The sequence below is a fragment of the Scyliorhinus canicula genome, chromosome 22, assembly GCF_902713615.1.
Source record: "Scyliorhinus canicula chromosome 22, sScyCan1.1, whole genome shotgun sequence".
Lineage (NCBI taxonomy): Eukaryota > Metazoa > Chordata > Chondrichthyes > Carcharhiniformes > Scyliorhinidae > Scyliorhinus > Scyliorhinus canicula.
Window position 1 is genome coordinate 4,281,284 of NC_052167.1, and position 23,170 is coordinate 4,304,453.

General features: G+C 48.5%; 1 protein-coding gene across 1 annotated transcript in view; it reads right to left on the reverse strand.

The window, feature by feature from the left end:
- Nucleotides 1-23,170, reverse strand: part of LOC119956232 (cadherin-23-like) — a 306,203-nt gene that overhangs the window by 153,941 nt on the left and 129,092 nt on the right. The window contains exon 4 of the mRNA XM_038783267.1: nt 2,150-2,292. Coding sequence (XP_038639195.1) covers nt 2,150-2,292 — 143 coding nt within the window. The remainder of the gene's footprint in view (nt 1-2,149; nt 2,293-23,170) is intronic.

A 23,170-nucleotide genomic window follows, 5' to 3' on the forward strand; every position in this document is an offset into this window, starting at 1 on the left:
TTGAATGGCGGAGCAGACTCAATGGGCCAAGTGGCCTAATTCTGCTCTTATGTCTTATGGTCGTTTGACTTCTAATTAACTGATCCCGAGAGTTTACAGTCTGTATTGTCTAACACTCCACATTTTCAGACAAGGCGGGTGGAAATTCATCTCCACAAGTAGCTGGACTGCTATTCCCGCACCTTTGAACTAAACGAAGACATTGACAAATGGCAACAACCAATTCAATTTACAAATATGGAACACTGAAGTAGCTTCTTCGGCCCATCAGCTTCACACTCCGAATAATGAAACGGGAAAGACAGAGAGGATGCAATAAGACAAGTGACATATTTCTTGCTTTGGAGTATCAGTGGAGAATTAGAAGTGTCGCAAGCTCACATGCATTGAATTAGCAGCAATAGACAAGAAACACGTGCCGAGTCTTCCGGTGTTAAACAAGCAACCCAGGGTGGCCAGAAGTTTGAAGTGAAATGTATATTATAGACAGGGGAGTATCTCAGGGCAGTGGTTATAGTACTTGGATTAACCCACAGATCACCAAATCAGATCCTACATTGGCAGATTGAGAAATATGGTACAGGTACACTGCTTCAAAGCTGGCAAACGAAGCACAAGAGGTCCTGCTGGATTTTGGATCTTGCCGGATTATGAACTGGGGCGGCCGGGGCCAAGCGGGGTCGAGTGGGGTCAATGGTCACTCGCAGAGTGGGAATAGACTGGTGCGCGAAAGGGTGAAACAGTTAACTAATCAGACCACGTCAGTGCAGTGCCCACCGAATTGTCAAGCTAAGTTTTATCTCCCCTCACAATTAAAACTGGTGCTTGGCACATTGTGAATAAACAAACAAAACAAAGAATACGTCTGTTTTTCACACATCTCCTGTTTTGGGACACTGCGCCATAAGAAATTGCAGGCTGGCATTGAAATAAAATCATCAAAGATGCGAGCTGAATGAAAAACCCAACAGATTTACTAATGTGCCAGCAAGTTTATACCTGCTTCATCTTTTGGTCATTCCCATCAAATCACATTCTGAATGCGTCCCGTTTAAAACCAGCTCTTTATACATTGTCTTTAAAAGGCTTGTGATTTTATTAAAGATTGAAGATGGGAAGCTACAGCGAACAATGGAGTCCATGGCTTTAACTTTGAAATACATGAACCCCTTCACGCATCGCATCCCCCCTACCCTGGCACACTGGCTCCTCTTCTTAAACTAGCTCAATTTCAAAACTTTCATCCTGGTCTTCAATCCCTTCAATGACCTCGCCAATTCCCAATCCCCTCAAAGCCCATAACTCGGAGATCACTCTACTCCCCCAATTCCGGCCTCTTCAGGATCCTCAATTTTAATCGCCCTGACCAGCCAAGCCGGGAATCCCCTCGGCAAAGCGCCCTCGAGGCAAGTCGCTATACCGGAGCCACCAAGTAAATACAAGTGGTGATGAAATCCTAGAATCAGGCGATATAGATTTCTTCCCAATCCTCCCACATGCTTCCTCATTTCAACCTGTCCAATACTGTTGCATACATCCTGAAGCATCCCCCCCCACCTTCTCCCCCCCTCTGGCTAACGGCAACAGGACAATTGGTCACCAATATCCCTTTTGCATGGGGGGAGGGGCGATATTTGAATATTAGGAATGTACGCAGAGGACAAAGGGGACAGGAGAGAACAAGGCACTGATGAACATCTTTGTTTTGCACAGACTGCACAACAGTGGCATCCCACAACAGCTATTGAAAACTTAAAGCTAACATGTTAAAGTTAAGCCATGCAAGACCATTATTGAGCCAAACTTACATGGACATTATTGGCCATGAGGAAATGCAGGCTAAATGAATGATGGAAGTCGCACACTGAGATAATCCAGTGTAAAATACAACTGAATTACTACAAAGCACACGTGGGAGTCCATTACTGCCAATTAGTGGACATTTGTTTTTCTATTGAATTGATGACTATTATTCACTGCAAATCATCAGTTTCTAAATTGGCAGTAATTTATTCCCGAGGGCTGAATATTGCTTAATTAATAGATTCCTAAGATAAATCACTGCACCCTGTAATGAAACCTACATTAAGCAGCAAGGTCTTGTGTTCCAGTACAGCACCTCCAAACTTGCCATGAGTAATTCAATTACCTCTCTATCCAGAGGCTGGCGAAGCCACACAACTCCCGTCTCACTTTCCACCGCAAAATACTTGCTGGCTTCTTCCCCAACAACACCAAACACAAGCGTATCGTTGTCCGGATCCCTCGCCCACAGTTTAGTAATGGAGGAACCTACAGGTGCATCAAAAGAAAATCATTAGCCACCAATTGCATGACATCTTAAACATGACGCGAGGGCGGTTGGTATTCTGCCATGGGTGAGCGAGAGTGAGACACGCGTGAGCAAGTGAAAGTGAAGGGGAGCGGGCGAACCGCACGAGCAAGAACAAGTGAAAGCGAAGTGGGGGGGGGGGGAAGAGAAAGTGAGAGCAAGAACAAGAGCGAGCGAGAGAGCGGGCGAGCGGGGGCGCAAGCAGGCGAGCGTAGGGTCACGCGGGGGAGTGCGGGTGAGAGGGGGCGCGCGGGCAAGTGGGGACGCGCAGGCAGGGCAAGGGCACACGGGTGCGAGGGGCAAGGGCACGCACGGGCGAGAGGGCACGCACGGGCGAGGGGGCAAGAGCACACGCGAGGGGCAAGGGTACATGCAGGCGCAAGGGGCAAGGGCGAGCCAGAGCGCGAAAGCGAGCACGAAAGAGAGAGCGCGAGCGAGTGCGAGCATCTAAGAGCGAGCCCAAGTGAACGCGAGCGAGGGTGCGCAATCGCGAGAGCGCGAGAGGGCGTGAGAGAGAGCGCGCGCGAGAGAGGGCGCGCCCGAGAGAGGGCTGAGCGCGAGAGAGGGCTGAGCGCGGGAGAGGGCTGAGCGCGGGAGAGGGCTGAGCGCGGGAGAGGGCTGAGCGCGGGAGAGGGCTGAGCGCGGGAGAGGGCTGAGCGCGGGAGAGGGCTGAGCGCGGGAGAGGGCTGAGCGCGGGAGAGGGCTGAGCGCGGGAGAGGGCTGAGCGCGGGAGAGGGCTGAGCGCGGGAGAGGGCTGAGCGCGGGAGAGGGCTGAGAGCAAGATGGAGCGCGAGAGAGAGAGCGGCGCGAGAGAGAGAGCGAGCGCGAGAGAGAGAGCGAGCGCGAGAGAGAGAGCGAGCGCGAGAGAGAGAGCGAGCGCGAGAGAGAGAGCGAGCGCGAGAGAGAGAGCGAGCGCGAAGGAGAGAGCGAGCGCGAGAGAGAGAGCGAGCGCGAGAGAGAGAGCGAGCGCGAGAGAGAGCGCGAGCGCGAGAGAGAGAGCGAGCGCGAGAGAGAGAGCGAGCGCGAGAGAGAGAGCGAGCGCGAGAGAGAGAGCGAGCGCGAGAGAGAGAGCGAGCGCGAGAGAGAGCGAGCGCGAGGGAGAGCGAGCGCGAGAGAGAGCGAGCGCGAGTGATAGAGCGAGCGCGAGAGAGAGAGCGAGCGCGAGAGATAGAGCGAGCGCGAGAGATAGAGCGAGCGCGAGAGATAGAGCGAGCGCGAGAGATAGAGCGAGCGCGAGAGAGAGAGCGAGCGCGAGAGAGAGAGCGAGCGCGAGAGGAGAGCGAGCGCGAGAGAGAGAGCGAGCGGAGAGAGAGAGAGAGCGCGCGAGAGAGAGAGAGAGAGCGAGCGCGAGAGAGAGAGCGAGCGCGAGAGAGAGAGCGAGCGCGAGAGAGAGAGCGAGAGCGAGGAGAGAGAGCGAGCGCGAGAGAGAGAGCGAGCGCGAGAGAGAGAGCGAGCGCGAGAGAGAGAGAGCGAGCGCGAGAGAGCGAGGCGCGAGAGAGAGAGCGAGCGCGAGAGAGAGAGCGGGCGCGAGAGAGAGAGCGGCGGCGAGGAGAGTAGCTGAGCGCGAGATGGAGAGCGAGCGCGAGAGGAGCGGAGCGCGAGAGAGGCGAGCGAGAGAGCGGGCGAGGCGAGAGCGGGCGAGCGAGAGAGCGGGCGCGAGAGAGAGCGAGCGCGAGAGAGAGCGAGCGCGAGAGAGAGCGAGCGCGAGAGAGAGAGCGAGCGCGAGAGAGAGAGCGAGAGCGAGAGAGAGAGCGAGCGCGAGAGAAAGAGCGAGCGCGAGAGAAAGAGCGAGCGCGAGAGAGAGAGCGAGCGCGAGAGAGAGCGAGCGCGAGAGAGAGAGCGAGCGCGAGAGAGAGAGCGAGCGCGAGAGAGAGAGCGAGCGCGAGAGAGAGAGCGAGCGCGAGAGAGAGAGCGAGCGCGAGAGAGAGAGCGAGCGCGAGAGCGAGCGCGAGAGAGAGAGCGAGCGCGAGAGAGAGAGCGAGCGCGAGAGAGAGAGCGAGCGCGAGAGAGAGAGCGAGCGCGAGAGAGAGGGCGAGCGCGAGAGAGAGAGCGAGCGCGCGAGAGAGAGCGAGCGCGAGAGAGAGAGCGAGCGCGAGAGAGAGGAGCGAGCGCGAGAGAGAGCGAGCGCGAGAGAGAGAGCGAGGGCTAGCGCGAGAGAGAGAGCGAGCGCGAGAGAGAGCGAGCGCGAGAGAGAGAGCGAGCGCGAGAGAGAGAGAGCGAGCGCGAGAGAGAGAGCGAGCGCGAGAGAGAGCGCGAGAGAGAGAGCGAGCGCGAGAGAGAGAGCGGGCGCGAGAGAGAGAGCGGGCGCGAGAGAGAGCGGGCGCGAGAGAGAGCGGAGAGAGAGCGGCGAGAAGAGCGAGCGCGAAGACGAGAGCGAGCGCGAGAGAGAGCGGGCGAGAGAGAGAGCGAGCGAGAGAGCGGGCGGGCGAGAGAGCGGGCGAGCGAGAGAGCGGGCGAGAGAGCGAGCGGGCGCGAGAGAGAGCGAGCGCGAGAGAGAGCGAGCGCGAGAGAGAGCGAGCGCGAGAGAGAGCGAGCGCGAGAGAGAGCGGGCGAGAGAGAGCGAGCGCGAGAGGAGAGCGAGCGCGAGAGAGAGCGAGCGCGGGAGAGAGAGCGAGCGCGGGAGAGAGAGCGAGCGCGAGAGAGAGCGAGCGCGAGAGAGAGCGAGCGCGGGAGAGAGAGCGAGCGCGAGAGAGAGCGCGAGAGAGAGAGCGCGAGAGAGAGAGAGCGCGAGAGAAAGAGCGCGAGAGAGAGAGCGCGAGAGAGAGAGCGCGAGAGAGAGCGCGAGAGAGAGAGCGCGAGAGAGAGCGCACGAGAGAGAGAGCGCGAGAGCGAGCGTGAAAGAGAGAGAGAGAGAGAGCGTGAAAGAGAGAGAGAGCGCGAGAGAGAGAGCATGCGCGTGCGAGAGAGAGCGCGCGAGAGAGAGAGCGAATGCGCGAGCGAGCGGGAGAGAGAGAGAGCGGAAGAGAAAGCGAGCGGGAGAGCGCGCGAGCGGGAGAGAGAGCGAGCGGGAGAGAGAGCGAGCGGGAGAGAGAGCGAGCGGGAGAGAGAGCGAGCGGGAGAGAGAGCGAGCGGGAGAGAGAGAGAGAGAGCGCGTGCGCGCGCGAGAGAGAGAGAGAGAGAGCAAGCAAGCGAGTGAAAGCATGCTCAAGCAGACTATCTAAGCATTTTCTCCAACCCCAATCAGAGAAACCATGAGTCAAGGTCATAAGGCAAAAGAGCAGAAGTAGGCCATTCGGCCCACTGAGTTTGTTCTACAATTCAATGAGATCATGATAATCCTCAACTCCACTTTCAGATCTTACCCTCATAACCCTCGATTCCCTCACTGATTAAAAACCGGTCCATCTCAGCCTTGAACATACCTAATGACCCAGCCTCTACAGCCCTCTTGTGGTAAAGAATTCCACAGATTCGCTGCCCTCAGAAGAAATTCCTCCTCATCTTTGTTTCAAATTAGCAATTTGATATTACCCCTCTGGTCCTAGACCCTCTCAAGGGGAAACAACCCCTCAGCATCTACCCTGACAAGCCCCCCGAGATTAGAAAATGTCGCGTCTCTTTCTTCGAAACCCCGAAGAGTCCAGGCCCATCCTACTCAACGAAAATCCTTCCATATCCGCAATTTTCCACCCTCGCATTCGGCAGGCACCAATGACTGCGGGGGGGGGGGGGGGGGGGGGTGGGTTTGAAGAATCGTGGGCGAGTCTTAGAATGGCTTTCATGTTGGCAGTATTTCGTTGCTTGATTGCCTCCAGCCCCAATGACATAATGGTTCCCGCCATCCAATGACAGCAACCCCATTTAACTACTGTTATTGTACCAGACTAGACCCCAATTTATGTTAGGAAACAGGACTAAACCCCAAAATCTTTCCATTTGTAAAACTCCCCATTACAGGTCAAAAGTCACTTGTAAATAAAGTTAGCAAACAAAGGGAGACGTACGGTACTATTGTGTGGAGACACACCGTTTCAGCCACAACCTTGAAAACCGTTCTGTCAGACTAAAACAATCATACAGGCAAAACTGCTTACTACAGACATGACTTCTCATTACTTGTATCCCACTATGTGCCATGAGCTGCTTAATTAGGACTGAACACCACGCCCCCATTAATTATCTGCACTCCAGGGAATCTCCAACAATCATAACAATGTTTTCATTCGGTTAGCAATGCTGCTTCACAACGCCAGGGACCCAGGTTCTATTCAGGCTTTGAGTGACTGTCTATGTGGAGTTTGCACTTTCTCCCCGTGTCGGCATGGGTTTCTTCTGGGTGCTCTGGTTTCCTCCCACAGTCCAAAAGGTGTGCAGGTTAGGCTGATTGGCCATGCTAAATTTTCCCCACAGTATCCAAAGATGTGCTTAGGTGGGGTTGAGGGGTTAGGGTGGGGGAGTGGGCCTAGGCCGGGTGCTCTTTTAGAGGGTCGACACAAACTCGATGGGCCGAATTGCCTCCTTCTGCACTGCAGGAATTCTATGGTTCTATCTCTCTGTAAACAAACAAATGGTTAAAATTAGTCATGGCCTCACCTTTCACAACATCTTATTTGCAGCTTTAGCAGAGTCTGGATACCTCAATCTAGGCTCTAAATAACATTGCTGCAGCCAATATATATATGTAGAAATTTCCAACATTCACATACACTTAGCGGGACTCCTTGCTGTATCTTTCCCCACAGTGAATTTCACCCCCCCCCCCCCCCCCCCCCCCAAACAACCGGTGCACATCACGTCAGCAGTGTTTACAACAGGTTTTGACAAACAGCTGACTGGCAAATAAACCCACCAGGGACACTGTGATGAATGCAAGAAATTCATATATATTTCATATTTGTGGCAATGTTATTAAAAACCCTGGTTTAAAATACATACAGGCAGCGTGCCTGCCAAAGCTGTAATTAAAGTCATAAAAGGTGAGGTACTCGTTCAGTCCAACTACTTACTTGGTTTACAGATAAAGGGCTAATCGAACAATGTATATATTTTTGGATGATTCCATGGGGGTGTTGATAATTTATGAGGAATTGTATTTAGCCCTAGTTAAGCAGGTTATGGAACTTAGTAGGATACAGATGATGCAATTAATGGGAGAAGCCAGGTCTGTCTATAGTTTGCAGTCAGTTACAGGATTTTAAGTTGAACAGCAGTTTTCCCAAATGCTAGGTTCAGCAGAATTGCTCTTGAAAGAAACTCTCCCCAAAAGTCCCTACACAGATAAGTAACCCGTTTTGTGAACTTTATTTACAAGTGGCATTTGAACTGCAATGGGTTGCTTAATTGGAATTAGTAGCCAGTAAGTTCAATTTATTCCTTTTTGCGATTGTAAAGCTATTTTTTTATGTTAATGTGGTTAATTCAGTGTTTAAATTAAAGTTTGCCTGAACATAATAGATACCTCCTGCGCGAAGGTTCCTTACCTCAGTCGTCGAAAACATGACTTGGGGTTCTCGCATTATCCCAGCTGAGTTTCCAGTGCAGCACTGAGGGAGTGTGGCCTGACCAGAGATACGGGACGAATAGGATTCCCCCCCCCCCCCCCCCCAGTAAGTGTAGTCTCGGGTGGGAGGGAGAAAGGGAAGGTTGTCCACCAGCTGCCTTTTCCCATCATATTTTCCCAGCATTTTGAAGAATAAAATCAATGGGAGTGGGGGGACCCATGATGGCAAACTGGGGGGGGGGGGGGGGTCAGCAGATAGAGGCGAACGCAGATGGAATATATATCAGCAGAAGCAAATCCAGTCAATTCAAGGTGCGTACCATTCCACAAACCACACAGCACTGGATTCTCAGGCTACAAGAACATAGAACATAACAGCGCAGTACAGGCCCATCTTCCCGTAACAGCCTCCCCGAACAGGCGCCGGAATGTGGTGACTAGGGGATTTTCACAGTAACTTCATTTGAAGCCTACTCGTGACAATAAGTGATTTTCATTTTTGCGCCGACCTGTGAAACTCCTCTAAAGCCCATCTACACTATTCCCTTATCATCCATATGCCTATCCAATGACCATTTGAATGCGTTTAGTGTTGGCGAGTCCACTACTGTTGCAGGCAGGGTATTCCACGCCTTTACTACTCTGAGTAAAGAACCTACCTCTGACATCTGTCCTATATCTATCTCCCCTCAATTTAAAGCGATGTCCCCTCATGCTGGACATCACCATCCGAGGAAAAAGGCCCTCACTGTCCACCCTATCTAATCCTCTTCAGGTGCACCTGAAGCCAAAATGACCAATGATGCTGATACAAGCTGACTGGTCCGCTATGCACTGCACTCATTGCTCTGTCCATCAGCAAGAGCCATCCAGGGGTGTCTCAAATCAGAGTTAGCCACCGATCTCAGAAGTTTCACTGTCTGGTAAACTGTACTTGCTGGTAATTCCAGAACATTATGCTGCTGAAAGAAAATAGCAATCAACAGACTGGATTGCAATCAGCATCAAGCGAGGACAAAGGCAGAAAGCGTTCACAAGGTACTTAATGGATGATGCAGATAATTGCACAGCTTCAGGAGAGACGAGAAACAAATGTGGCTTATTGCCTTTTAAGTCGTGGATTTCAATTAGCCGTGTTTTTATTTAACCCTGTACTCAGGTATAGAAGCTTCAAAGATATTTTCGATTTTGGAAAATCCTTTTGCCCTTCTCTCGTTAGCAGTAATCTCAAGTGTTAAAGTCCCAGTGAGTGTCAGTTTGGGCAATTCATTTATTGTACTCGCTTCCCAGGGTGCTGCTTCCAGTCTATTGCAATCTGTTGTTAAATTTGCCGTGATGGTATCTTGACAAGAATTTCTGCTCTTCGAAGAAGCCCTGACAGCAACGTCAATGCGGCCGGACGAAGTCTGCGACTCGGGATTTCACTCTTCAACCCAAAGAGTTTAAATCGGAGAAATACTCACAAAAACGTCACCACTGAAGGCCCGGTCCGAGCTTCAATATTAACAACTTGTATTTATACAATGCCGTTACCATAGCAAAATGTCACAAGGTGCTTCACAGAAGTGTCAAATAAAATGTGACACCAAGACATTCACCAAGACGGTAGCATGGTGGTTAGCAGCAATGCTTCACAGCTCCAGGGTCCCAGGTTCGATTCCCGGCTGGGTCACTGTCTGTGTGGAGTCTGCACGTCCTCCCCCTGTGTGCGTGGGTTTCCTCCGGGTGCTCCGGTTTCCTCCCACAGTCCAAAGATGTGCGGGTTAGGTGGATTGGCCATGCTAAATTGCCCGTAGTGTAAGGTTAATGGGGGGATTGTTGGGTTACGGGTATACGGGTTACGTGGGTTTAAGTAGGGTGATCATTGCTCGGCACAACATCGAGGGCCGAAGGGCCTGTTCTGTGCTGTACTGTTCTAATTCTAATTTAAGAGTTATGAGGAAAACAATGAACAAGGTCACAGGAGCAGCACAAACCATTTTAAAGCGGTCAAGATTTAAAAAAAAAAAAACTATTATTCCACCTTACTCCCCTGGCAATAATTTTTTTTGTTTATAAATTTAGAATACTCATCCCCCCCCCCACAAATTAAGGGGCAATTTAGCATGGCCAATCTACCGAACCAGCACAATTTTGGGTTGTGGGGGTGAGACCCACGCAGACATGGGGAGAACGTGCAAACTCCACACGGACAGTGACCCCGGGGCTGGGATCGAACCTGGGACCTCGGTGCCATGAGGCCGCAGGGCCGCTCTCACCAGCAATAATTAACTAAAAGCGGATGGATGTCCCTTAGCAGATAGATACAGAAAATTAATCATAGCCCCATCCAGCCACTGGTACCCAGCTATTGACAAAATGCCAATGGAAGCGATTTCTCCCACTTTGCTAAGGTGGTGTCGTGGCAATGCTGCTACAACAGCACCTCAAGCTAATGCTGTAGGAACAATGGTTCAAATCCCACCTTGGGCGGCTGTGAAATCGGAATTCAAACAATCAACAAAAGCACTTGAAATTGAAAGTTGGTTTCAGCAATGGTGACCACGAGATGATCCATCGTCTTAACTATCCAAGTGGTTCACTAATGCTCGTTAGGGAAGGAAATCTGACCAGCAAGCGACTCCAGACCCAGGTAGCGCTCGGTTGTTAACTGCCCTCCAAAATGACCCAGCAAGCCACTGAATTCAAGGGCAAATTGGGACGGATAAAAACTGCTGGCCTTGCCAGAGACACCCACATGCCATGGAAGAATAAAAAACACTCCGTGTTAAATGCACTGCCACAGTATTTCCAGAGGAAACCAGTATCCATCAGAATAATAGGGGAGAATTATTTTATGCCCGCGAGTGCTGAAAAGCTCTTTGAAAGGTCACCCACACCCCCAAGAGTGATACCTGGCCAATAGCGACATCACACTAAGATGATTCTCCCCACCGGCTCCACTCTCAACTTATTTGCTGATGGATCAAGGCTGCTGACAGGGAAGCGAGAAAGAGCGATGATGAAGGAGAAGTAAACACACCGAGTGGAAGTCTTTTTCCCAAGTGTTGAATTTTTACACATTTATCTGTTTAATCAGATCAGTATGGAGCCCTTCAACACTCCAGAGGTCTCCCACAGCAGGAGGTTCACAGCAACTCTACACAGAAGTCTTGTGGGGTATCCGTGTCTGAAAACACATCGTTAATTCAGAACGAGGATAAATACAAATTAAATTAATTACATTGGAGGTAGATCATTTATAAACTCCAGCAGAGATCTCCATGGGCACGCCATTCCGACACTGAAAACTGATGCTGGAAAAGGAGGAATCTGGAAGGAGCATCGGGACTGGTGTTTGAAGGTCTCATCATCAACTGAAATTCAAGATTTGTTATATGCTTAGTCTGCGTTAGGCGTCCATGAATTTCCTACATGGCAAAGTTAAGTGACTTGGATTCATAGAATCAGTCTGCACATGAGGCCATTTGGCCCGTTGTACCTTTTGTTAGTTCTGTGGTGATGCTATCCACTTAGTTCCACTGTCCTGCGAACATCTTTGGGCAACACGGTAGCATGGTGGTTAGCATAAATGCTTCACAGCTCCAGGGTCCCAGGTTCGATTCCCGGCTGGGTCACTGTCTGTGCGGAGTCTGCACGTCCTCCCCGTGTGTGCGTGGGTTTCCTCCGGGTGCTCCGGTTTCCTCCCACAGTCCAAAGATGTGCGGGTTAGGTGGATTGGCCATGATAAATTGTCCTTAGTGTCCTAAAGAACAAGGTTAATTGGGGGGTGGTGGGTTAAGGGTATGGGGTGGATACGTAGGTTTGAGTGGGGTGATCATTGCTCGGCACAACATCGAGGGCCGAAGGGCCTGTTCTGTGCTGTACTGTTCTATATCTATATCTTAGACTCAGAATCCTACAGTGCAGAAGAGGCCTCAACTTTTAATCCAATTCTCTTGTGGAAGTTACAACTGAACCAACTTTCACCACCGACTTACTGCTCCTGCAGGTGGGTCAGTTCCTTCATTGGCGTCACTCCCTCCCATTGATGTAACGGCCCAAGAACTGTGCAATTTTGGCACAACCGTCACAGATTTTAATCAGAGAATTGTTCCGGCACAGGAGGCAGCATTTGGCGCACTGGCTTCCCCAGCTCTCCAAACAAGTATCATGATTTAGAGCCATTCCCCTGCACTTCAGCACCTCTATTGAATAATTCCAACTGATTTAGCAGTGCGACCATCCCGACATCCTCTTTCTGCCGTTGACTGCTCGCTCGCACTGCTTTGGGCTCATTGACCCAAGGTTCAGCTCATTGTCCCAGGTCTCAGTGGACACGTTCTACTCCAGCCGTTGATTTAGTAGCTCCCACTTCCGACATGCAGCACCTTGTGTTTTTCTGTACTAATCTTCAATTGCCTTCAATACTGGATGTCTAAAACTCCTTTCAAAGGTACCACGAGGGTGGCATAGTGGCGCAGTGGTTAGCACTTCTGCGTCACAGCGCCGAAGACTCGTGTTCGAGCCCAACCCCGGGTCACTGTCCGTGTGGAGTTTGCACATTCTCCCCACGTCTGCGCGAGTCTCACCCCCCCCCCCCCCCCCCCCCCCACAGCCCAAAGATGTGGAGAGTAGGTGGATTGGACACGCTAAATTGCCCCTTAATTGAAAAAAAATAATTGGGTACTCTAAATTTCTTTTTAAAAGTTACCACGGATTTTCAGAACGATCAATATTTCTTTTCTAGTTCAGTGGTGACCATTGATAATGTCCCACTCCACATTCTTGGTGAAAGAAACCATTTCAGAGGTATTTGCAAAGTTATTCCACACTCAATTCACAAAATAGGATCAAGGACTTAAGCTACATCCCAAAGCCATGCAGTTTAGGTCTCGGAATCTGAAATAGCAATGTACACATCCGCAATAGCAACCAAACTGACCTCAATACCCTACAATTGGATTGGTTTGGATTTGTTTACTGTCACGTGTACCGAGGTACAGTGAAAAGTATTTTTCTGCGAGCAGCTCAACAGATCATTAAGTACATTGGAAGAAAATGGAATAAAAGAAAATACATAATAGGGCAACACAAGGTATACAATGTAACTACGTAAACACTGGCATCGGGTGAAGCATACAGGGGTGTAGTGTTAATGAGATAGGGTCATTTAGGAGTCTGGTGACAGTGGCAAAACTGTTTGAGTCTGTTCCTGCGGGTTCTCAGATTTTTGTATCTCCTGCCCGATGGAAGAAGTTGGAAGAGTGAGTAAGCCGGGTGGGAGGGGTCTTTGTTTCTGCTGCCCGCTTTCCCCATGCAGTGGGAGGTGTAGATAATCAATGGATGGGAAGCAGGTTCGTGTGATGGACTGGGCTGTGTTCACGACTCTCTGAAGTTTCTCGGGATCTTGGGCCGAGCAGTTGCCATACCAGGCTGTGATACAGCCAGATAGGATGCTTTCTATGGTGCATCTGTAAAGGTTGCTAAGAATTAATGTGGACATGCCGAATTTCCTTAGTTTCTGAGGAAGTATAGGCGCTGTTGTGCTTTCTTGGTGGTAGCGTTGACGTGGGTGGACCAGGACAGATTTTTGGAGATGTGCACCCCTCGGAATTTGAAACTGCTAACCATCTCCACCTCAGCCCCGTTGATGCCGACAGGGGTGTGTACAGTACTTTGCTTCCTGAAGTCAAGGACCTGCTCTTTAGTTTTGCTGGCATTGAGGGATTGTTGTCGCTGCACCACTCCACTAGGTTCTCTATCTCCCTCCAGTATTCTGACTCGTCGTTATTCGAGATCCTGCCCACTATGGTCGTATCGTCAGCAAACTTGTAGAAGGAGTTGGAACCAAATTTTGCCATGCAGTTGTGTGTATACAGGGAGTAGAATAGGGGGCTAAGTATGTAGCCTTGCGGGGCCCTGGTATTGAGGACTATTGTGGAGGAGGTGTTGTTGTTCATTCTTACTGATTGTGGTCTGTTGGTCAGAAAATCAGAGGATCCAGTTGCAGAGTGGGGAGCCAAGTCCTAGGTTTTGGAGCTTGCTAATTGCATGCTAATAGTTCTTATGCTGGTTTTTACTATTTGGGCGAGACTTCGCTTTCCATATTTCTACTCACTCATAGAAAAGGAGGACACGCTTGTCTGGATGATCTGACTTTTAACAATGGGTGGGCCCATCTCACCTTGGTCAAAAGTTTGCTTTCTTTTCTCATTGTTTCAATTGATGCGTTACAAATTGTTGCTTGCTGCCTTGAATCGCTGTAGTCTGTGTGGTGCAGGTACACCCATAGTGCTGTTAGGAAGGGAATTCCAGGAATTTGACCCAACGACAGTGAAGGAACGGTGACATACTCCCAGGTCAGGATGGTGTGTGGTTCGGAGGGGAACCTGCGGTTGGCGGTGCTCGCATGTATCTGCTGCCTTTGTCCCTCTTGCTGGTAGAGCTCGTGCGTTCGAAGGGATCGTCTCAGAAGCCTTGCTGCAATCTTGAGATGGTGCACACTGAGTTGGTGATGGAGTGAGTGAATGCTGAAAAAGTGGTGGATGGGGTGTCATTTTAGCAGGTTGCTTTGTCCTGGATGGTGTTGAGCTTCTGGTCTGTTGTTGGGAGCCGCACTCATCCAGGCAAGTGGAGAGCATCCCATCACACTCCTGACTTGTGCCTTGTAGATGGCGGACAGTTTTTGAGGAGTCAGGAAGCGAGTTATTCTCTAGAGAATTCTCAACTTCGGTCCTGCTCTTGTAGCCACAGTATTCATCAGCGTGGCCCAGTTAGATTTTTCTCATCGATTGCTCCTGAAGGCGATGGTTAGATTTCTCCTGGCTGGAGAGAGTCATGGCCAGTTCAGTGACCTTGACACTTGCACAATAACAGCCAGGGAGAGACTCCAGAGGCTCTCCAGGTTCCAAGCACAACTCCCAAACGTTCGCTGGCAATGGGGCCACAGAGTCACAGAAGCCCCGGCCAAGCTCCCCAAACCTCCCATCGAACAAATCCACCCCTCCCCCCCGCCGGCAGAGATCAGAGGGGCTGCAGAAACTTCATCAACCTGTACTTTGATGGAGAGCCCCCTGGGTCTGGCAACACTTCGCCCCACCCCCTCCCTCCAGACTGAAGAAGATGCCAGCTTGAAGATGAAACGGCATTGCCATCTGTCCTCAGCAAGGAAAGCTAAATGGCCCAACCCAGAAACAATGCGGAAAGATGTAGGCGAGTACCTGTGTCAGGCTATCCCTCCCGCAGGCTTTCTGACCTCAAACACATTTTTAAAAATCTCTTCAAAGATTAAAAACTCTTGGCAGTTGGACCCTGTTCATGTAACTCAGTGCAATATTGCAAAAGTTCCTATCCCACCGGAGTATCTCTCAGGCTGAGACAAAAATCAGCGCTGACAGGTAACTCCAACTCTTGTTTACTCGAACACCGAGCAGAGCTTTGAACAGCAGGGCTGCGAGCAGGATTAGATATAAAATATACAAAACAGCAGCATGAATAAGATCCCAATGCTCGCACTGTATTTTCCCAATAATGCTGTGCACAATTTAGGAACGTTTCCAATGTAAAGTAAGTTGATATATTTGACCTGAATTTATGAATGTTTGACTCAGTTCCTATATATGGGTTGATAATGAGCAGCTCCGATTTACATTGGTAGCTTTTTTTTCCCCCCAAAACCTGTAATTTTCTTTTCATATTTAAATAATGAAAAAGCAGTCAATGCTCTTCTGGGGCAGAGCCAAATAGATGCGTTTGAACTTGAAATCTGGCACAACGCCAGCATGTTATCATTCACTGAGTATTGCAGCAACTTCAATCTCCCGCTGTTCAGAGTAACACAAAAAGCACCTTACATTTCACTGATTTAAAGTTACAACTCTTCAATGTGTCTAGGTCGGAAAGGTTGTCTCTTTCAACCTGCAACCTCCAGTCAGCATGTTCCTGTATAATTACATTGGGGTTCGGATGGGGTTGAGGAATACAAGGCAGAGAAACAGGGCATTCAGCCCAATCCTCCCCACATGAGCCTCCACCCCATCCAGCGGCATCAACATAATCTTCCATTCCTGCGGACTTACTTTGCGCCCCTTCCAATACACCTCTGATAATCACCTCCACCACCCTCCTGTTGGAGGCATGCCACATTCGAACTGCCCTCGAGAGAAGGTAATCCATGAATCAATGAAACACATTGACACAAGGACATGGGGATTGGTCAGCACATACAACAATAATGGTGCCTTAAACCGTAGTTAAACGTCCCAAGGCATTTCACAGGGACATCTTAGTCATATATGTCAGGCACTGGGTGGGGAGCTTAATAAATAAAGCATCCGAGACAGTGCCAGGCTTGGACGTTTTTTTAAAGAAGAGGGGGCTTCAAGTTAGGATTAGACGAAAAGATAAGTATTTCATGGCAGGAGTGTTTTAGACAACGGAATTCATTACAAATGTCAATTGAAGCCAAATTAATCACAGCATTTGACAGCATTAGATAAACACTTTCAGAAAAATATTCAAGGGTCAGGGAAGTGGTACCAGCTCCAGTATGTACCTAACCCAGACACACAGGCCCAAATCGTCTTCTCCAATATCTCCCTCTCAATCTCACCATGGTGTGTGACATGTGTTTCATCGTTTTCTCCTCTCCTTCCAGTATCTAGTTCACATCTTACAGGCTTTTGCATATTTTGTAGATTCTACCAGTGTCCACTCCATGACTGGATAAATCTGTTTATCAATTTCCCTCAGCAATCAAAGCTGTACCATGGCATCATCATCACAGGGAAAACAAGAGGTCACGGCAAGAGGGGGCAACGACACGAGAGAGAGAGAGAGAGAGAGAGAGAGAGGAAAGCTACGGCAGTTTTTAGGGATTTATATTTGTATTGGTAAACATTAGAAATAAGGTTTGGTTTTAAGTGGGTTTAATGTAACGTGCCTGTGACTGGAGAGGTAAAACCTATAGTTGGATTCATGCCGGACAAAGGTGTTTGCATATGCGGGGGTTGGTTAAGTTCCAACTGTGACTCTATTGTGCTGAGAGAGGGCTATGATGTAAAGAATAAATAGTAGCAGTGATGTTACCTAGCAACACAAGGTCACCTTCCTTTCTTAATTTAACTTGAAGCCAGAGCAATTGGAAAGATTTGAGTGACAGGAAAGGCAGTCCTCAGTTTTCTTAGATGCAGTTGGTTTAGAAGGCTAGATAGTTCTCAGCTTTGCTATAAGAAAACTCATACCACGGAGTAATGGTTATCTAAAAAGCAGCTAGTTAAGAAAACTAGAGAAATGGAAGGAAGTTTCCAAGAAATTTGATATTAAACAGAGCAGAGGAAACTGGGAACAAGAACAGATTACTCTTCAGTAATGTCAGAATGGACAAGGCTTTTGATCACGAGGCCAAAAAAATATATGCAGTAGTGCTCAGGTGTGTGATAAATTACCGTGAGAGTGTATTTCAAATAATCAAGCAAATCAGTGGCTTTGTGTAAAAGCCTTTAAGACAAAGCATCTTAAAAGGGTGGTGTAAAATCCTGGCCTGGATTTGCTGTTCAAAGTGGAGCTGAAGCTCTGTTCAAGGAGTAATTTTGAAAATGTGGACTGGATGTCAGAATGCAAACCACCAAGGGCAAGTATTATTATAAGAGAAAACTTGTGTGTTTTGGAAGAAGAGTTTAGTACTGGCAATCATCTAGGGGGATTCGGAGGAGACATCCACAGACATTCTCTGAGATAGAGTGGAGCATGTATTTGATGACGATGACCATTGTCATCTTGTGTGCTTAAAAAGGGACCTGTGTGTGTGCGCACCAACTAAGGAAAAGCAAGAGAGACAGCCAACATCAGATCTATGGCAGCTGCAGATATAGTCTCCTAAAAGCAACCATTTTCTGCCTTTGCTGACCCTGAAGACCATTTCCCAGATGTGGCCACCATAACTCTGTTGTAGTAATTATTTTCTGGACTTGGATGTTATTTGGGGAAAGGGGTGTCTCAAGAGCTCTGGGAACGTACATATTTGGACTCCCAAGGGATAATTTCCTGTAAAATCATGCGTGTTTTCTAATCAGTACACTAAGTCTCAGTCCTTGTCAGGCATTATTTGCCTGTTTTTTTAAGTGACCAAACATGCTTTATTAATTGTTCACACAACTGGACTCTTCTTCATGGGTTGTACATCATTCCTCACTTTGTACCCCCCCAACAAACACACACACTACATACTGGTGTTTCCAAGTTACCCTTCTGCGTTTGGGGTACCTTTACATTTAACATCAACATTGTCAGTATAGTTGTGGGATATTTTATATCCACTCGACAGAACCCAGGTTTAACAAACCATCTGGCAGATTACATCACCAACAATGCAGCACTCTTTCAAGTAGCGCAAACAAGCGTCAGGCTTGATGTGCTCAAATCTCTTTAGATCACAATATTTTGACTCGCAGGCTCGAGTGGAACCACTGAGCAGAGAGAGAGAGACACCACAGCATTAAAATTACTCTCAATATCCACTGCTTAAGAGTCGTTTCTGAAAAATGTGCGAAAATGATAACTGAGAGAGTCAAGATACCGGGATCATATTCATTGAACCGAAAAAGCCAAGAGATTTGTTGAAAACATTTTTAAGTTATAAAAACCTGAATGTGTGAAAAGCACTACCTGTCCTGTTTTCCAAATCGGCGGTAAGAAAAAAATCAATTTAATATCGGTGCTGAAGAGTATCTCAGCCAATGTTAGGCCATTTGGCCAACATGTCAACACTGATATTTTTCTTCCATGCATACCTCAGCCCACTTTATCCACCAATCCTATTCTGTTACCAAATAAATATCGAAATTGAAAGTTGGTTGTTGCAATAGGGAGAAGAATAGAGACTCAATTCAACTCTTTGAAACTTGGCCCAATGCTCAACTGGACTCTTGGAACAATGCAGAATGTTGGCTCTTGGCTTTCTATAATTGCAGCTGCCAGTTTAGAATCATGGCGCTTAGATATTCAACTTCAGCATGCCCAGTTTAAATAGAAACGCACAAATCTGATAGAATGCGGATTCATTTGGTGAAAAGTCCGAAGAATGTTTTTAAACCGTCCTATCATTGTCAGCGAGGGGGTGAAAAGTGGGATGAGAAATTTATTTTTGCAGAATACTTTGAGCACTGAACGTTTGGCCACTGGGAACATCTGAGAAGATCCTTGAACTTTAAAGGTGAAAACGGATGGATATTTGAAGCAGAGAAAGATGGAAGGCGCCAGGATGGGAGCAGGGCAGTAGGATTTATGTTTATTCCTCTGGTGAGGGGCCAATTCAGGATCAAGGGAGATGATCAGCCTCCGCCTGCACGGTCAATCTAGAGTTGTATTTATTCTGCATTTATTTTAGTTGCCGACTTTGCGCGTGTTTGGCAGGTAGCGTTCCTTACACTTTTGTCAGCGTCCTGCCCAAGGGGAAATAGTGCCCTGTGAGAGACAGCGCCAAACCTCAAATGCACTACACCGAAACGCCACACAGTCCTGCACACCTCTGGTTTCTCCCCTGGGGCGCTGAGGACTCGGTATTAAATTCTGCCTCGGTTCACTGTCTGTGTGAAGTTTGCACATTCTCCCCGTGTGTCTGCATGGGTTTCACCTCCACAACCCAAAGATTTTGAAGGTAGGTGGATTGTCAACGCTAAATTGCCCCTTGATTGGATAAAAATGCTCTAAAAATTAACAAAAAGAGACAGAGATGGCGACAGGAGGTAAATAAAATAGAACGTCATGGTTAAGCATTAAAGTGCGGCTCACGTGGAAGTTTCTCGGGTAGAAAGGCAGGAAAAAGGTTCAAGATGACGGCCTAAAGGCCCAATCGCTGATGTAGCTTTCGAGTATTAGGGAGAGAGGGTTGACAAGGGCTTTGGCAGAGAGTTTCAAGGAGCACAGCAGAGGATGTGACAGATCAGTGTCTGATGATTAACTGCAGCCAGTAGGAGGCAGGCAGTAAAGCAGAGTTACTGGATGGGAGCCACCTATCAGCTGTACACATCACTGAAGAAGAAAGCTCAGCCCCAGATAAGTAAGGTCAGGGATCGTCTGAAAGTGAAGATTACAGCCTTGGGAGTGATGGCGACGTTAATGGGGTAATGGACGACTGCAAGAGGGCTCTCACCCAATTGGCAGAGCTCTCAAATTGCCTCTTCCACAGCAAAACAAATGAACAAAGCCAAATGACATATCTGCCGTTTCTGATTGAAAATGAATCTAATAGAAGTGTCTGAAGGAGTAAATCCCATGAGAATGCCAGCAATCCCCATCATTCCTTCTTGAAGTGTATTAGTTGAAGACATGTTGTGACAGATTAATCGTCTCGACAGCATCACATTGTTTTGGGGTTTTATCCCTTAATGTTTCGTTCCAATATTTATGAACTTACATTGTTCGCTTACCTGAAATACTAAATACACAACGTTTGAAACGATGTCACTGCCGGCAAGATTTATTTTCAGAAAATAAAACATTTTATGCCAAATAATTTTTTTAAAATCCTTGCTGTTTGCCAGTGCCACCCAATCGATCAATCAACCCCGCAACGCTGCCCGCCAACCCAAACACCAGATCGGACCCACTCGTTCGAAGTCCCGCTGAGCCCCAATGAAACGGAACAGCCAGCTGGGATGCGAGGGCCAGTAAATGGGTGTTAAGCAGCCTCTAGAACTTACAATGTACTTAATACCCACCAGTCCACCTTCATCACACTGCCCTGGGTCCTCGGGCTATAAAAACTGATCATTGTTGAACAATATCTTGCCGCATCATGTTTAAAGCCCAGGGCTATCTTCTGGCAAAATGAATTTTTACATGGAACAACGCTGCTTGGAAGGAGTTTCTGGTTTTAAGTAATTTTGCAATAAGTGATTTGTATTGTTTCATTACTAACACTTCCCCACCCCCGTACCAAAGATAAAAGAACAATGCCAGCAGGGGAATAGCAATTAACCAGCGGTCCAAGACACAATTCACAGCTTTCAAATAAAGATGGGTGGAATGGAGAAATGTGAAACACCATTAATCGGATTTATTTACAAGTGGAAACACTGCCATCTCCCAAGCTCCCCCCTCAAAACCACTCACTATCCTGAATTGGAAATATATCACTGCCGCTGGGTCAAAATCCTGGAACTCCTTCCCCAACAGCACCAGGGGTGTATCTACACCAGCAGAGGTTCAATAAGGCAGATCAGCACCACCCTCGAGAACAATTGGGGATGGAAGAACAAAGAAAATTTCAGCACAGGAACAGGCCCTTCGGCCCTGCCAGCCTGCGCCGATCCAGATCCTTTATCTAAACTAAATGGGTAATGATGCGACCATCAATTCACACGAGACGAAGAGTAGAAGTGAACAGTGGTTTTAATACGCTAGATCTGTGCCTGCCTGCGACTGCTCTGTACTGAGTGCCGCCTACGGGGCTAACAGGTTTATATACCACCCCAGAGGGGGCGGAGCCACAGGCAGAGCCCACAAGGGCATCAACATAATACAACACAGTACAGTGGTGAATTGTAATAGCATATGTTCCCCACAGGTAATAAGCCAGTAATTCTCATGTCCCAACGGCGAATAAACAAAAGAAGCGAGTCAGTGGACACTGCGCCGTCGGGTTCACGAGAGAACACAATCGAGCTGGACTTGCAATAGATGTTTGATCAAGTGCCAGATAAAAGGGCAGCACGGTAGCACAGTGGTTAGCACTACTGCCTCACAGCGCCAGAGGCCCGGGTTCAATTCCGGCCTCGGGTCATCTGTGCAGAATCTGAACGTTCTCTCCGTGTTTAGAACAGTACAGCACAGAACAGGCCCTTCGGCCCTCGATGTTGTGCCGAGCAATGATCACCCCACTCAAACCCACGTATCCACCCTATACCCGTAACCCAACAACTCCCCCTTAACCTTACGTTTTAGGACACTACGGGCAATTTAGCATGGCCAATCCACCTAACCCGCACATCTTTGGACTGTGGGAGGAAACCGGAGCACCCGGAGGAAACCCACGCACACACGGGGAGGACGTGCAGACTCCGCACAGACAGTGACCCAGCCGGGAACCGAACCTGGGACCCTGGAGCTGTGAAGCATTGATGCTAACCACTATGCTACCGTGCTGCCCCACGTGTCTGTGTGGATTTCCTCCGGGTGCTCTGGTTTCCTCCCACAAGAATAGAGGCATACAAAATGATCAGAGGGTTAGATAGGGTGGACAGCGAGAGCCTTCTCCCGCGGATGGAGGTGGCTATCACGAGGGGACATAGCCTTAAATTGAAGGGTAATAGATATAGGACAGAGGTCAGAGGTGGGTTTTTTACGCAAAGAGTGGTGAGGCCGTGGAATGCCCTACCTGCAACAGTAGTGAACTCGCCAAAATTGAGGGCATTTAAAAGTTTATTGGATAAGCATATGGATGATAAGGGCATAGTGTAGGTTAGATGGCCTTTAGTTTTTTTTTTCCCATGTCGGTGCAACATTGAGGGCCGAAGGGCCTGTACTGCGCTGTATCGTTCTATGTTCTAAGTCCCAAAAGACGTGCTTGTTAGGTGAATTGGACATTCTGAATTCTCCTTCAGTGTACCCGAACAGGCGCCGGAATGTGGCGACCAAAGGATTTTCACAGTAACTTCATTGCAGTGCTAATGTAAGCCTACTTGTGACAATAATGATTATTATCTTGTCTTCTCATGGCCTTGTCCCAGTGGGGGTGGGTTGGTCAGTCAGCAGTGCAGTGACCATTCCTGTCAACTCTCGTCACCCGGAAATGCACTGACTGAAAGGGTGGGGAACAGGTAAAAGGCTGAAAAGAGAACGTTTGCAGCTAGGACTGTAAGGATAGAGCCAGAGAGTGGGACAAATTGGTAGCTCTCGCAGAGAAAGATTGGACTGAATGGCCTCTGTTTTGAGTTTCTGATTTTAAATGGCTGTGTTTTTCTTTTTGTTTCTCTCGCTGTTTAATGATAGTTGATGCTTTTGAAAGCAGGAAGATGGCTGATGCTGCCGTTTGCACCTGGCATGTTGCCACCTGCAAAATTTCAGGATTGCTTGCAGCCTTTGAAGTATTATGATAAGCAGCTTGTTCTTTGAAAAGCAAGATGCCCTGCTGTTGAGACTAAATGAGAGCTATATGATTAGCATTTCTTTATAAAACATTATTTGTATTCCATCTTGTTCTCCATTCACCCAGCCAATTCAAACATACAAACGCAGAAGGAGGTCATTCTGTCCCTCGGGTTTGTGCCAACTCTCGGAGAGAGCTGTCCAATTCGTCCCAGGCCCCTGCTCCCACCCATTGTCCTGTGAATTTTCCTTTTCAAATATTTATCAAATTCCCATTTAAATTGAGCATTCAAATGGCTTCCACTGCCTTTTCAGTCGGTGTATTCCAG